The sequence below is a fragment of the Xenopus laevis genome, chromosome 7L, assembly GCF_017654675.1.
Source record: "Xenopus laevis strain J_2021 chromosome 7L, Xenopus_laevis_v10.1, whole genome shotgun sequence".
Taxonomy (NCBI): Eukaryota; Metazoa; Chordata; class Amphibia; order Anura; family Pipidae; genus Xenopus; species Xenopus laevis.
Window position 1 is genome coordinate 132,038,166 of NC_054383.1, and position 17,062 is coordinate 132,055,227.

Consider the following 17,062-nt stretch of genomic DNA (forward strand, 5'->3'; position numbering starts at 1 on the left):
AAGGTGAGAAGAGGCCAGAAGCTTTGAGACTTCCTCATCAGTGACAGGGGTGAAGGAGCACAGGAGAGACTGGGCAGTGTGGAGGGAGGGTGGTGGAAGTCTAGGGGGGTTGAGTAGTGTAATGTCCCTTCTGATAGTGTCAATTTTGTTCTTGAAGTGCTCAGCAATATCTTGAGCAGAGACAGATGTGCATGGAGGGGGTGGAGTAGGGGAAAGGAGAGTGTTAAAGGTGGAGAAAAGTTGTGCTCGTTTTTTAGAAAGGGAGTTAATGAGTGAAGTAAAGTATGTTTGTTTGGCTTGGAAGAGGCTGGTGTTATAGGAGCGCAGGACAGATTTGTAGCTCCAAAAGTCTGATTCTGAATGGGATTTGCACCAGCGATGCTCAAGTGCACGTGAATGTCTTTGGAGCGCTTTTGTATGAGCAGTATGCCACGGTTGAAGTGGTTTGGGTCTAGCACGTTTAGTTTTTATAGGAGCAAGCTCATTTAGGGCAGTGGTGAGAGTACTATAGCAGACAGAGGTAGCCACATTAGGACATGAGATGGCTGAGATATTAGAGTGAAGAGAGTCAAAGGAAGAAGAGAGATGTGACACGTCTACAGCTTGCAAGTCACGGTAAGTACGTGTTTGGGGAATAGCAGGGGGTGAGGAGGGAGTTAGTGAGAGTTGAAATGTGAGCATATTGTGATCAGAGAGGGGAAATGGTGAGTTAGTAAAATTGGTGGTTGAACAGAGTCTGGTAAATATGAGATCCAGAGCATTACCATTGGAGTGAGAGGGGGAGTCTGAGCACAAAGATAAGCCTAGGGAGGAGGTGAGTGAAAGAAGTTTAGAGACAGAAGAGTTGTTAATGTTGTTAACGGGTATATTAAAGTCACCTAATATGATGGATGGGATGTTAGATGAAAGAAAGTAAGGAAGCCAGGCAGCAAAGTTGTCCAGAGATTGTGCAGTTGGACCTGGTCGTCGATATATAAGAGCAATGCAGAGTGAAACAGGAGAAAAGAGCCTAATGCAGTGAGCCTCAAATGAGGAGAATGATAGAGAGGGAACAGGTGGAAGAACTTTAAAAGTAGAGTGGGGAGAGAGAAGCAAACCTACCCCACCTCCAGGTCTGTTACCAGGTCTGGGAGTATGAGTAAGGTGTAGCACCCATAGGACAGGGCAGCAGGTGAGGTGGTGTCAGTAGGAGAGAGACAGGTTTCAGTAAGTGCGAGTAGGTTAAAGGAATTTGCAATGAAATGGTCGTGTATAGCGGTGAGTTTGTTGCAAACAGATCTGACATTCCAGAGAGCACAGGAAAGAGTAACTGGGTTTTTGGGTATAGGAGTAAGAGTTCTGTACTGTTGGAATTTGCTCCGGAGAGAAGGAGCTCGTGGTCGTGATATAACTGGGATGGGGTAAGGGCCAAAGTTTGGGGAAATGTCCCCAGCTGTCAGTAATAGAAAGGAAAGATAGACTAAGTGAGTGTGGGATTTATAAGTCCTTAGTTTGTATGAAAAAGAGGAGTTTTGTGGAATAGCTAAACAGAGTACTTTATAAACTTCATGTGTGGAGAGGGAAGGAGAGGAGAGAGGCTGAGATTTGTATAGAACTGGGATTTGATGGAGGAGGTAGTGAAAAATGTTTTATGAAACATGAGAGTGAAAGGAGGAGAAATGCAGGATAAAGCAAGTTTGGAGTAAGAGGTTACAAACTGGCAGGTACAAACAAATCTGTTTTCTTCTTCTCCCAACTGGTTCAAATTTGACAGAAGATAGTCCTGTTCCTTTTGCCTTGTCCAACTGTCATTTCTAAGCACTTGTGAAATATTAGCACTCGTGCCATGCCCCAGAAACGAGTGCCATCCCCAAAACTGGGTCTAAATTTATATGTAGCTGATTGGGAAAACCAGAGCCTAATTAATCAATTAATCAATAAAACAGCCAGCAAAGGGCAGAGTTTTACAGACACCAGAACCGGGTTTGGGGCTATAAAAATAGCTCTTGTTCACTGAGGAGAGGACACAGATGTGCTTGAGATATTTATCAAAGAACTAGAGCAGAATAGGCCTGACAGACAAAAGTTATTGGAGTTAACAAATACAAGTAGGGATATAGCAGAATTACCTGAATAAGGAGTTGCATATAAAAAAAAGAATGTTACCTGAACCTGCTTCTGTTGTAATTTCACTGTCCGTGTATGTTGTCTCTGATACTGTGGTGCCTTTAAAGTTTAAAAAGAAACAACTTATGGTCATCTAGTGATGGGTGAATACATTTTCGCGTTTTGCCACCAGTGAATACATTTGCGAAACTGCTGTGAAAATTCACCATCAAAAGGAAAAGTCGCTCATGTCCAAACCATTGTGCATCAACATTATTCGGACGCCCATTGACTTTAATGCAAGCGGCGAAGCGGGACAAATTCGCCCATCACTAATGTCATCCATTATACAATATATTGAACATCCAGATAAAAAAAGAATGTTACCTGAACCTGCTTCTGTTGTAATTTCACTGTCCGTGTATGTTGTCTCTGATACTGTGGTGCCTTTAAAGTTTAAAAAGAAACAACTTATTGTCATCTAGTGATGGGTGAATACATTTTCGCGATTTGCCAAAAGCGAATAAATTTGCGAAACTGCAGTGAAAATTCGCCGACAACAAAAATTTTTGGACGCGCATCAGAAAAATCGCTCATGTTAAAACCATTGTGCATCAACATTATTCGGACGCCCATTGACTTTAACGCCAGTGGCGAAGCGGGACAAATTCGCCCATCACTAATGTCATCCATTATTATTATTATTATCAACATGTATTTATATAGCACCAACATATTGCGTAGCACTGTAAAGTAAATGTGATTATACAACTAAATTACATGAATTGTATACATATAGGAGTTCTGGGCTGAGATTAGGAGATGAGAGATAGATCTGAGTATCGTCAGCATAGAGGTGGTAGTGGAAACCATACGAGTTGATTAATTTGCTGAGGGAGGAAGTAAAGAGGAAGAATAGTATTGGTCCCAGGACAGAGCCTCGAGGAACTCCAACAGAAAGAGGTAGGGGAGAAGATGCTACTCAGTTGTAGGAGACACTGAAGGAATGATTGGTGATGTAAGAAGAGAACCAGGACAGGGCTGTGTCACAAAGGCCAAGCGAATGGAGGGACTGGAGGAGGAGAGGGTGATGTAAAGTGTCAAATGCGGCTGAGAGATCAAGCAGTATTAGTATTGAGAAATGATTGTTGGCTTTGGCGGTTAAAAGGTCATTAGTTAGTCGAGTCAGGGCAGTTTCCGTGGAGTGTTGTGGCTTAAAACCAGATTGTAGGGGGTCCAGCAGGTTATTGTCAGAGAGGAATGAGGTTAGTCGGTTGTAGACTAGGCGCTCAAGTAGTTTAGAGATGAAAGGTAGCAGAGAGATAGGTCGGAGGTGGTCAAGATTGGAGGGATCAAGAGAGGGTTTTTTTCAGAATGGGGGTGACAAGAGCATGTTTTAGTTGGGAAGGAAACAGTCCAGTTGAGAGCGAAAGATTAAATAGGTGAGTTAAGGCTTTGATTAGACAAGGATTGGTATTGCGGAGAAGTTTTGAGGGAATTGGATCAAGTGGGCAGGTGGTAAGGTGAGAAGTGGCCAAAAGCTTTGAGGCTTCCTCATCAGTAACAGGGGTGAAGGAGCACAGGAGAGACTGGGGAGTGTGGAGGGAGGGTGGTGGAAGTCTAGGGGGGTTGAGTAGTGTAATGTCCCTTCTGATAGTGTCAATTTTATTTTTGAAGTGCTCCTCAATATCTTGAGCAGAGACAGATGTGCATGGAGGGGGTGGAGTAGGGGAAAGGAGTGTTAAAGGTGGAGAAAAGTTGTGCTGGTTTTTTAGAAAGGGAGTTAATGAGTGAAGTAAAGTATGTTTGTTTGGCTTGGAAGAGGGTGGTGTTAAAGGAGCGCAGGGCAGATTTGTAGCTCCAAAAGTCTGATTCTGAACGGGATTGGCGCCAGTGATGCTCAAGTGCACGTGAATGTCTTTGGAGCACTTTTGTATGAGCAGTATGCCACGGTTGAAGTGGTTTGGGTCTAGAACGTTTAGTTTTTATAGGAGCAAGCTCATTAAGGGCAGTGGTGAGAGGGCTATAGTAGACAGAGGTAGCCACATTAGGACATGAGATGGCTGAGATATTAGAGTGAAGAGAGTCAAAGGAAGAAGAGAGATGTGACACGTCTACAGCTTGCAAGTCACGGTAACATGTTTGGGGAATAGCAGGGGGTGAGGAGGGAGTTAGTGAGAGTTGAAATGTGAGCATATTGTGATCAGAGAGGGGAAATGGTGAGTTAGTAAAATTGGTGGTTGAACAGAGTCTGGTAAATATGAGATCCAGAGCATTACCATTGGAGTGAGAGGAGTAGTCTGAGCACAAAGATAAGCCTAGGGAGGAGGTTAGTGAAAGAAGTTTAGAGACAGAAGAGTTGTTAATGTTGTTAACGGGTATATTTAAGTCACCTAATATGATGGATGGGATGTTAGATGAAAGAAAGTAAGGAAGCCAGACAGCAAAGTTGTCCAGAAATTGTGCAGTTGGTCCTGGTGGTCGATATATAAGAGCAATGCAGAGTGAAACCGGAGAAAAGAGCCTAATGCAGTGAGCCTCAAATGAGGAGAATGATAGAGAGGGAACAGGTGGAAGAACTTTAAGGGGCAAATTCACTAAGATTCGAAGTTGCGCCAGGCGCAACTTCGCCGCACTTCGCCAGGCGTATTTTCGCCAGTGCTCCGCAAATTCACTAAAATCCAAAGTTGCGCACAGGGGTAGCGTAAGTTTGCGAAGTTGCGCTAGCGTTAATTCGCCAAGCAAAGTGAAGTTTCGCTAGCGATGGTTCATTTGCATACGGCGCCAAATTCAAATTTCAATGGAGGAATATGTATCAGCACTACAAATGCCTAGAAAACCTTCAAAACATCAAATTAAAATTTTATTTTGCCCTACACATGTGCCCACTGTATAGGTAAGTTGCCATGAGTCAGGAAATGTAGGGGGGAAGGAGAGGAGCCCCAAAAATTTTTTCGATCTTTTTCAGCCTATCACCCATAATGTAGAAAACACGCCAGCGTTTTTTGGGACTTAGAAAAATTTTGACTTTTTTTGAAGCAATCCCTATCTACTCTATTGCGCTTCGCCTGGTCTGAGGTGGCGAAGGAAGTCTAGCGTTCGGCGCTTCGGAGCTTAGTGAATTTGCCCCTAAAAGTACAGCGGGGAGAGAGAAGCAAACCTACCCCACCTCCAGGTCTGTTACCAGGTCTGGGAGTATGAGTAAGGTGTAGCACCCATAGGACAGGGCAGCAGGTGAGGCAGTGTCAGTAGGAGAGAGACAGGTTTCAGTAAGTGCGAGTAGGTTAAAGGAATTTGGAATGAAATGGTCGTGTATAGTGGTGAGTTTGTTGCAAACAGATCTGACATTCCAGAGAGCACATGAAAGATTAACTGGGTTTTTGGGTATAGGAGTAAGAGTTCTGTACTGTTGGAATTTGCTCCGGAGAGAAGGAGCTCGTGGTCGTGATATAACTGGGATGGGGTAAGGGCCAGGGTTTGGGGAAATGTCCCCAGCTGCCAGCAATAGAAAGGAAAGATAGACTAAGTGTGAGTGGGATTTATAAGTCCTTCGTTTGTATGAAAAAGAGGAGTTTTGTGGAATAGCTAAACAGAGTACTTTATAAACTTCATGTGTGGAGAGAGAAGGAGAGGAGAGTAGAGAGGCTGAGATTTGTATAGAACTGGGATTTGATGGGGGAGGTAGTGAAAAATGTTTTATGAAACATGAGAGTGAAAGGAGGAGAAATGCAGGATAAAGCATGTTTGGAGTAAGAAGTAACAAACTAGCAGGTACAAACAAATCTGTTTTCTTCTTATCCCAGCTGGTTCAAAATTGACAGAAGATAGTCCTGTTCCTTTTGCTTTGTCCAACTGTCATGTATAACTGTCATTTCTAAGCACTTGTGAAATATTAGCACTCGTGCCATGCCCCAGACACAAGTGCCATCCCCAATACTGGGTCTGAATTTATATGTAGCTGATTGGGAAAACCAGAGCCTAATTAATCAATGAATCAATTAAACAGCTAGCAAAGGGCAGAGTTTTACAGACACCAGAACCAGGTTTGGGGCTATAAAAATAAGATTAATTAAGATTGAATGAGCGCCAGCGTCGGTGTCTTTAGCTAGTGAAGTTGCGCCAGCGCCCGTTAATAAATCTGCGAAGTACCGAAATGAAGTCACGCTGGTGAATTTTCACTAACGTTGGTCACTTCTCCCTTTAGTAAATTTGGCCCATAGACTTTAGGGGTCATTTACAACCTCAATTGCCATGTTTTACTAACCACAATGCAGCACTTTCTTTCAGTTGCCAGGGGGAGATGTGCCTGACACAATTGCATCCAATGTGTTACAATTTTGCACAATTCTGGGTGCCTATTTATTAGACCTCAATTTTTTATGGTAGAGTTTTTAAAGGGGAAATCTCAAATTTTTAAAACCTAAAATTTTTAGAGATTTATCATACCCCAACGGTTAAAAAATGCTCCGGCTTAAACCTGTCAAGGTCATGTAGAAGTCAATGGAAGATGTCACTTTTACAATTTGAAGATGTGTTCTGCAATGGGTTTTGTATGATAATCCAAAAAATTGGGGGGTTTTCAGGTGACAACTCAAAAAAATCAGGTGATTCGGATGTCATGAGTTTTTTGAGCTGATTGTTTGATAAATGAGTTAAAAGTCGTGGATGGGCTTTAGGTCGACTGTGGTTTAATTCTAAAAAAAATGAGATAATTTAAGTTTTAGTAAATACCCCCTGAAAAGTTAATTTAAAGGTGAAAAATCCCTTTAACATTTTAAATGTATATGAGGCATTTGCAAATAGGAAACAAGACAAATGTACCATGTCTCGTGCACAACTTTTTGGACTCTCAAAACATGCACTGGCCACTTGTGATAAGCGAATTTATTCGGCAGGCACGAATTTGCGTCTTTCGCCATCAAATAAATTCAAAATTTTCTTGACGCCGGTGACAATTCCAATGCGGGCGACAATTTAGACGCCGGCAACAATTTATAAACGCCCATTGACTTTAATGTGCGTCGTAATTGTCGATGGCGTCAGAATTGTCGCCGGCATAAAAAAAAATAAGAATTTGACTCTGGCGTCACAAATTACTTAGGAAATTCACTCATTTTTCGACAAAGCGAAACAAGAGAAGTTCGTCCATCACTACTGGCCACTTCAGAGATCATTATATATGTCACTGTTTGTGGGGGGTGTCTCCATACATTATAGGAATATCCTTATAATAGGCTAATAGGACAGTTCTCCTAAAAATTCTTCAAAAACAATAGAGAAATGACTCACCCAGCAGCAGAAGCACAAAGATGGTGCTGAGGTTCATACTGAGCTGATGATCTGGTTATATTCCAAACATACACATTTTATTTCATCTAAACAGGAAAAGAAAAACTGAAAATGAGTCCTGTTTCCCAACCCCAGATTAGACCATATCACTGTTATCAGTTTTACAGGCGGATCAATCCAAAGTCATTAAGATTGGAATGCACCTAGAGTGTGGTTATCATTTTCTGGACAAATCAGAATACAGCTGCACTGCTCCGGGGATTCTAAGGACAAGTGTTTAGAGGCTTTACTAGTGTGAAGTAATGGAGGCTTGACACTATTGTACCTGTCCTGCCTCATCTTCCAAATCCCATGCAACTGTGTATTGGTACAGCAGAACCCTGGCGCTACCACCACCATTAAAGTAAGTCTAGTGTTCCAACAGCAGCCTGCGCCAATAAGTGACTCAGTCAGTCGCTGACTAACTCAGAGTTAGAGAGCTGAAAAGCAGGAAGTAGTGTTCTGGCTATTATGTTACACATCCACTCACTCCAGCCTTTATATGTTACATTTTTGGCTAACTAACTATATAGAACACATTTTTTATTTTGCATAGCCTGTCTATTTACCCAATTTTTATTTTTACTCTGAACTGCTCCTTTAAGAAAATAAAGTAGGTTCCTCGCAAATCACACTGAACTGAATCTTTTTATGGTTGGAGGGTAAAGATTTTGCCTTTGGTCCCCTGGGCATAATTTAGATACTAGATTGGGTCCTCAGTTCTAAAAGGGAAGCTGGGAAGAGGGACAAAAAGATTTGCTCCGCGGAGTGCTACGAATTTTTTTGACCACACCCACTGAGTCTTCGTACTCCCAAGAGATCTCCTTATCTAAAACTGTTACAAAAGTATCTTAAGGGCAGGGGCACATGGGCAGATTCGGGAAAATTTAGTTTGTCGGCTCTTCTTTGGGCGACAATCTCCCTGAACTGCCTTCCCTCTGCCTTCCGCCTGCTATAATGAGAAAACGCCAGAGCAATGGCACTTGTGGCACTTCGATTTCCGAAGTTGCCGATGTTGCCTCACGAGGAAACTTCAGGCGACTTTGGAAATCAAAGCGCCATAAGTGCTTTGCCACAGGCGATTTTTCATTTTAGCAGGCAAATGGTATGGGGAAGGCAGTTCGGGGAGATTGTCACCCAGAAGAAGAGGCGATTAGTTGCCAGGCGACTAAATCTCCCCGAATCTGCCCGTGTGCCCGTGCCCTAAGTATCTATGCTGGGCTCTCTGCCAAAAGCTAATTATGTTATAAACTTTGTATCTTTTTCTGGCTGTTCAGTGCAGGAAATCAAAGAGAAAGTCAGGAAATTTCAGTACAAATGTGGGACTGCAGGCTGAGCAGTCAAAAGCAGGCTGTCCTGCGAAAAATGGGACAGTTGGGAGTATGGTATTCTGCAGTTCAGCTACTGGCCAGAAGATAAAAGGGGGTGTGTTAGCCAGCTAGTCTGGGTCCTTTTTACCAGAGAGGAGGGAAAGTAGTTCCCTAAGATGTTATAAAATGGGATGATGCCATGTGCTCTCTCTCTTTTCTGGTGCACCCACTCCCTAGAGGAGGTGGATATGTGGCTGGGAGGGCCTGAGGTGGAGGTAGGCCTCAGCAAGCGTCAGGTAAGAAAATGTAATAGATCACAATAGGAGTGACAGGTAGGTTTAGGAAAGTTAGTGAGCAGCTAAGGCTCCAACGATGAGTTTAGTGGAGGGTTAGCACCCTGCAGTGACAAGGCCACCAGGTTCGAGACTCAAGTGGTCAGGCTCAGGGACAGAGAGATACTTGGAGTGTAGAACTAGCTGTGAGATTCACCTTCAATGGGGATTGTGCACCAAAGGCAGAAAAGTGGCTCAATTGCAAAAGCTGACTAACAAAGGATCAGACAGCATCCGTGAGTAACACAATTGTGTGTAAATAACCTGCTGCCACTACTTGTTCATGAAGTGTAATATCTGAGCATACATCTTGATTGACTATTGAGAAGTGTATATTCTTATGGATGATGAGATCCTTTTCGTTATAATGGAGGGTTCAACTTCAGAGTTTAGGCACCGCAAGACCTACAGACTTTCATAAATCAAAGATAGGACTCTGGAGAACCAAATTGCAGTTTCAGTGATTCATTTATTCAAAATGTGCACGACATGTTTCGAGCCTAGTGGCTCTTCCTCAGGTGCTTATACAAATGCTGTGGATAACCCAAACCCTTTTAAAACACATCAAAACAAACAAGATGGTCCATTCCACACTGGCTAGACACATTCAGGTACATTGTAACACAATTATTTTTCCTTACAGAGCACTGCCCCCTTCAGGCCTACTCCGATACTGCACCACAGATTAAAGTACAATTACATATTACAGTAATCATTATACATTTAGGTAGTTGCCTACCTTTCAAGTAAACAGTCCATGTTGTATCTTTAACAAGCTGAAAGGTAAAAAGTATACATTAGTTTTTACAGAAAACATTTAAAGCTTAGTGCATCATTTAATCCCAACGGTTCAGGTGTGTTCAATGTATCAATCCATTTAGCCTCACGTTGAAGTAACAATTTCTTTCTGTCCCCACCCCTAGCTGGAACGGGTATTTCTTCTAGTACTTGCCACCTTAGGCTCGCACTGTTGTGCTTATTGTCAAAAAAGTGTTTACCTACTGGCGTGTGGGTTTTAGATTCATTCGGATCATAATTAGTTATAGACCTTTTGTGTTCACCGATCCTTACTCGTACTTTTCTGGAAATCTGGCCTACATACATCTTGCCACATGGACATTTCAGGCCATAAATAACAAAATCACTGTTACATGTAGCATACTGTTTCACTTTAATTTTGTTACCTTGTAGAGGATGTGTTACATTTTCACCTTTAATAATGGAATTGCAGCATCCACAATTTAAACAAGGAAAAGTACCTACTTTTGGGGTGCTGAGGAATCTTGTGGTTTTTTGTTTAGATCTTATGTCAGACTTAACCAATCTATCGGCTAAGTTTCTACCCCTTTTGTAGGAAAATATCGGGAGGTCTTTGCAGTATTTGCCTAAAGAAGGGTCCTTCTGGATAATTGGCCAGAACTGACAAATTACATTTTGCATAATTTTACTGTTAGGGCCATAAGTAGTTACAAAAGGAAACTGAGTTGATTCTTTTTTGTTAACTTTTCTGTGAAGTAAGGAATCTCGTGGAACCCTTAGAACCTCATCACGTACTTGGGTTAGCAACTGTCTTTCATAACCTCTTGCTACAAATTTTTCTATTAACCCATTCGCACTATTGAGGTATTTTAAATCGTCAGAGGCTATCCTTCTTATCCTTAAAAATTGCCCCTTAGGTATTCCTTTAAGGGTACTAGGAGTGTGGTAACTGGTCTTATGTAACATGTTGTTTCGTTCAGTCGGTTTACTGTACAAGTCAGTCGTTAGAGTGTTTCCTTCTTTAATCACATTTACATCTAGGTAATGTACCATTTTAGTGCTATAGTCAGCAGTGAATTTGATGGTCGGATGTTGTGTATTGATGTACTCAATGAATTCACACAGTTTGGATTCACTAGAATCTCATAGTAAGAATACATCATCCACATATCGCAGATAACATTTTATGTGTGTACTATATTCACTATGGCCCAGGATTATCTTTTGTTCAATATAGTGCATAAAGATGTTGGCATAGCTTGGCGCGAGATTACTACCCATAGCGGTGCCTTGTGTTTGAATAAAGAATTCATCATTAAATCTGAAGTAGTTTTTTTTCAGAACAAAAGACAGTAAATCAAGTAGAAAATATATTAGATTATGTGGAGTCTGGGTAGTTAGTAATGCCTCCTCAATATAGTGTATGCCCTCCTCATGTGGTATTGAGGTGTATAGGGATTGGACGTCGATGCTACACAGTACCCAGTCCACCCCCACATGTGTCAACTCTTGTAATTTACATAAAAAATCAGTGGTGTCTTTAAGGCATTCAGGGATTTTTTTCACTATGTCCTGGAGATATGAGTCAACATACTGGGATAAGGGTTGTAACACTGACCCCATACCAGAGACAATGGGTCTCCCTGGTGGGTTGGTTAGGCTTTTATGTACCTTAGGGAGTAGGTACAGTACAGGTGTACGGGGATGTGTGGTAATTAAGAAGTCTTTGTTGTTCTTTGTGATGATCCCAGACTCAAAGGCTCCCAGTATTACGTCATCCACTGATTTTTTTATCTGCCAAGTAGGATCAGAGTGTAATTTGTCATAGTGAGCAGTGTTATTCAATTGTCAATGTGCCTCCGCTATATAATCACATTTGTTCATGATTACAATGCCACCCCCCTTGTCAGCCTTTTTAATCACAATATCTGCATTATTTTCTAAATCCCTCAGTGCTTCACGATTACGTTTATTAACATTGTTACGGATATTACAGAAGTCATTACGCCACTTAATCCCTGCTTCGTGTAGCACAATGTTTTCAAACAGATCAAGAGCATTATTTGTCACATCAGGTGTAAAATCACTTTTTGGTTTAAATTTCAATCCAGGGTTGTCACAATTAACTACATTAGTTACAACAGGTTTGTCAAAGTGTTGCTTAAGCTTTAACCTGCGAGTGAATTTAAAGAAATTGATTTTCCAATCAAAAAAATCAGTCTTATATGTGGGAATATATCCTAGCCCCTTATTAATGAGTTCAGTTTCACACTGGTTTAGGATATGGTTGGATAAATTAATAATCAGATCCACATTGTCATTGGTATGAAGCAGTGTAGCATCAGAGTTATTTACCTTGTAAATATATTCCCCTTGAGTTAGGGACGGTAAAACTGCCTCTGTGTCTGTTTCCTTTGGGATTTCCGCAGCATGCCTTCGTCTGCGCCGACAGCCCCTGTGATGGTGCGGTCCTGTGTGTAAGAGCGCTCGCCTCCGCCGCCCGCATCTCTCCCCTGCCTGCCACGACTGGAAAAAGGATGTGGTCGTTGGTTGCGATCCTCTACATCGCTGTAGGAGTAGTCATCCGACTCGCTTCCACCGGAGCTCCACTGGGACCTTCCAAAATGGCGTCTTGCTGGCTGTGTATCACGCGGTCTACGGTGTCCCGGCAGTCCAAACCCAGTAGCGCATTGCTGCCTCGGGGAACCATCCTTCCAAGCATAGACTTTGCCGGCTGCATAATCCCTTGTACAGATGCAGCCACTTTGGTTTGTCTGTTTGACACAGAATAACTAAACACAGATATCCCATTTATCTCATTTAACACAGAAAACTGTGTCACAACATCCCATCTAATTAAAGCATTCACCATTGTGAACAATGGTGCTTTGGTATGCTAATGAAAAGGTTAAATGCATTAAATGAGTTAAGATAACTTTAGATAACACAGTTTCTTCAATTAACTCTGAGTCATGACGCATTTAACTCACAAATCCAAGTGGCTTCATCTGTATCACGCTCGAATTTGCGTAGTTTCTTGCCAAGTAAGTCTGTTTTAAACTTATCCATGGCTGACTGCACACTGCTTAATGCTTTTTCCAATGCTGCAGGATCTGTATATTGTGGCTGCATACGCTCTTTAACAGCAGCGATCTCCTTCTGCACTCTGGCAATCTCAGGCTGTAGGTACTGTACTGTAAGGACCATTGCATCCAAGCTGGCTTTGTTCCAGATGCCTTCCCATTTATCCTGAAACTCTTGTTCAGTAAGACAATGTAGGGGTTGTAATCCACTTCGTAGTCCTCTTGGAATGCGTTTTGCTTTGATATATTCTATGAGCGTTGTACTAAGTAACGTGAGTGATATTTCTTTTCGTGATAAGTTAAGCAATTGATTTAGTAAACCTGTATTGGTTTGTAACATGTGTAAACCAGCATTAGTGTCTGCTGAAGATATGATTTTAATTATATCATCATCAGTATAGCCAAATGTTGAGGCTCTTTCTTGGGTTAATCCAGCGATGGTGTCAAACGACATAGTGGTATTCAGGATACTTCACCCGTTGCGGAACAACTTCAAAGGTATATTCTTATGGAAGATGAGATCCTTTTCGTTATAATGGAGGGTTCAACTTCAGAGTTTAAGCACCGCAAGACCTACAGACTTTCATAAATCAAAGATAGGACTCTGGAGAACCAAATTGCAGTTTCAGTGATTCATTTATTCAAAATGTGCACGACATGTTTCGAGCCTAGTGGCTCTTCCTCAGGTGCTTATACAAATGCTGTGGATAACCCAAACCCTGCTGCAATTCCATTATTAAAGGTGAAAATGTAACACATCCTCTACAAGGTAACAAAATTAAAGTGAAACAGTATGCTACATGTAACAGTGATTTTGTTATTTATGGCCTGAAATGTCCATGTGGCAAGATGTATGTAGGCCAGATTTCCAGAAAAGTACGAGTAAGGATCGGTGAACACAAAAGGTCTATAACTAATTATGATCCGAATGAATCTAAAACCCACACGCCAGTAGGTTAACACTTTTTTGACAATAAGCACAACAGTGCGAGCCTAAGGTGGCAAGTACTAGAAGAAATACCCGTTCCAGCTAGGGGTGGGGACAGAAAGAAATTGTTACTTCAACGTGAGGCTAAATGGATTGATACATTGAACACACCTGAACCGTTGGGATTAAATGATGCACTAAGCTTTAAATGTTTTCTGTAAAAACTAATGTATACTTTTTACCTTTCAGCTTGTTAAAGATACAACATGGACTGTTTACTTGAAAGGTAGGCAACTACCTAAATGTATAATGATTACTGTAATATGTAATTGTACTTTAATCTGTGGTGCAGTATCGGAGTAGGCCTGAAGGGGGCAGTGCTCTGTAAGGAAAAATAATTGTGTTACAATGTACCTGAATGTGTCTAGCCAGTGTGGAATGGACCATCTTGTTTGTTTTGATGTGTTTTAAAAGGGTTTGGGTTATCCACAGCATTTGTATAAGCACCTGAGGAAGAGCCACTAGGCTCGAAACATGTCGTGCACATTTTGAATAAATGAATCACTGAAACTGCAATTTGGTTCTCCAGAGTCCTATCTTTGATTTATTGAGAAGTGTACCATCAGTTCAATAAATTGATGGTGCCCAAAGTTATTTGATCAAGAGTGAATACTGTGTGTGCTTATACCAAGTGGTAATCCCTTCCTCCATACCATAACTGGGGGCCCCACCTGAAGATAAAGAGTCTAATTATATAGTGCCTGCAGGGTTATATAGTTGCTGGGAGTTGCCCGGGTTCTGTAACCAGTGTATAGTAACCCAAGGAAGGTTAAGGCAGACCCTCATCCAACCACCTGTTACAGGTAGTTCTATCAACAGGGTTTAAAGATGTCAGCGGTTGGTTCAGTGATCATTTCTGCTCTCTTATGGCTTATATTATTGTCTTTATCATGGTACTTCTTTGTGTCTACTGCCAATTTAAATAATGTCACATCATGTTATATTAATATTTTGGACCTTCATTGTATAATACACTTATATATATGTTCTGTTGGAACAAGACTGAGAACTGGAACTGAACTGAGAGAGAAACATATGCCATAATAATAGAGTTCTGGCTCTTATCTTTACCAAACTGAGACACTATAAAATGATAGGAAAAAGAGTATTCTACAGATGTCTTTTTTATGACAGTGGCACTGGTGGATTACAAGGAAAGGTTGAATTGTCAGCTGTCTATTCAGTTGGCCAAGTGAAATCTATGGTTTGTGTGCTTATTGTAGCTACTTACAAGAACCTAAATCGATAAGCAAAATCCACAGATTAGGGGACAACACAAAGCTTGTTCATCTTAAAGGAGAACTAAACCTCCTTTCTACTAAAAACACCTACCCTCCATAGCCCCCCCTGCTCCCCCATCCCAAGTAAATACCCCTTGTTGCAGAGTCAGTGCAGCGGAGCTCACGGGGGCCTATTAATTTAGGTAATCATTGGGTCTTCTTCCAGCACTTCGTAATTCTCGTCACTTTCGGTGCATGTGCAGTTTTAGCAAACCGAAAATGGTCCAACTGTGCATGTGCCAATACGACACTTACTGAGATTACCGAAGCAGCTGAAGAAAGGGGGTTTAGTTCTCCTTTAAGGATAATTTATAGTAGAAGAAAGTTTATAGGGAAAATATGAAAACCTCTACACAGGTTCTAGCTGAAACCAATACTGATTGAGAATGTGGTCTGAAACAGAAGACTATGGAGTTTCCACAATATGCAAACTAAATTAATGCTGTGGTAAAAACCTTGGTGGAAATTCTGAATTCAAATCATTCAGTCAGTAATGTGGAACTGGTAGCTTCATGTATTTTGAAAGGTCAAAAATGTTTTTTATGTAAAAAGGCACCTTGACATTATTAGAAAACAGTACATTTAATTTTCAGTACAAAAGTTTGGCATAAAAGTTTTGACATGACACACAGAAAGAACCCACAATGTGGCTTTGACAGTGTGTGCCATTGCTCGGTCTAACTCACAATCTGGAGTTGAGCAGCTGCTATAAACAATAAAAAGCCAATATTTATATACAAAGAGAAGAAGAAAAATTGGCAGTGCACAGTTTGCCTTTAAAAATAATTAATACAAATGAGGTGTAAGTACCACACTTTGGCCAAAACATATAATATGCAAACTGTACACTAGCAATCTTTTTCCTTCTTTTTGTATAAAAGTTTAGACACTTTATTACAGGTATGGGACCTGTTATCCAGAATGCTCAGGATCTGGCATTAACGGATCTGTCCATAATTTGGATCTTCATACCTTAAGTCTACTAGAAAATCATATAAACATTAAATAAACCCAATAGGCTGGTTTTGCCTCCAATAAGGATTAATTATATCTTAGTTGGGATCAAGTACAAGCTACTGTTTTATTATTACACAGAAAAAGGAAATCATTTTAAAAAAATTGGATAATTTGGATAAAATGGAGTCTATGGGAGATGTCCCGTGAATGCCCATCTTTCAAAGGTCAAATTTTAGTGGCTTTTTTGAAACCACGATTAAATTCTTTCTCTAAAATCAAGCATGTCATGAAAGCTATTAAAATATGTAATTATAAAAAGTGCAAAAAAAAAAAGTTGGATGATGTGTTAAGGAATACGAGTTTTTCGGAGAATCACTAGCAAACAAAAAAAAAATCGAATTGATTACAAATGGTCCAATAAGATCAGCACAGCTCTCATTGACTTCTATAGAACCTTGACAGCTTTTACCTGGTGAATTTTTGTATTAAAGGTTTTCGTGGTTTTTAAACTTAACAAATTTGTTCCATAATACAATTATAAAATAAGTCAAAAACATAAGGTACAGTTGTTTTCTCTTACCTGAATGTGATGTTCCAAAATAACGACATGCCCCTCTCCACTGCTCTCAAACCCAAGTGTTTTCAAGTGACACAAAGAATGTCCTTAAATATTATTCTGAAACCAGAAAATCATGTTGTGCGTCAACTCTTATGAAACATGAGCAATATGTGTCCTTAGGGCATAGCTGTCATGGCTGGCACCCTAAAATCAGAACAAACGTCAGGGTCACGGTCTTGGCTCACCTTTCTGCCTATAGCAGCCACCTTTGGTCTTGGGAGTAGCCCTCAGTTACTCAGATGCCACCAGGACTTAGTGTGAGAGGAACAGGATGAAAGTTCTGAGCAGACAAAGGGGCCAATTCGTAGCAGAGTACGAACA

At 41.0% G+C, this 17,062-nt stretch overlaps 1 protein-coding gene across 3 annotated transcripts in view; it reads right to left on the bottom strand.

Annotated features, from left to right (window-relative positions):
* Positions 1-16,849, bottom strand: part of LOC108695967 (mucin-4-like) — a 62,051-nt gene extending 45,202 nt beyond the window's left edge. Inside the window, exons 1-5 of one of the 3 annotated variants that reach the window (XM_041569751.1) lie at positions 16,703-16,849; positions 9,795-9,831; positions 7,375-7,460; positions 2,473-2,532; positions 2,146-2,205 (exon numbers count right to left, since the gene is read on the bottom strand). In XM_041569751.1, coding sequence (XP_041425685.1) covers positions 2,146-2,205; positions 2,473-2,532; positions 7,375-7,411 — 157 coding nt within the window. In that variant the 5' untranslated portion in view covers positions 7,412-7,460; positions 9,795-9,831; positions 16,703-16,849. The remainder of the gene's footprint in view (positions 1-2,145; positions 2,206-2,472; positions 2,533-7,374; positions 7,461-9,794; positions 9,832-16,702) is intronic. The other 2 variants (XM_041569749.1, XM_041569750.1) reach the window with 2 other exon arrangements.
* Positions 16,850-17,062: the final 213 nt, after the last annotated feature.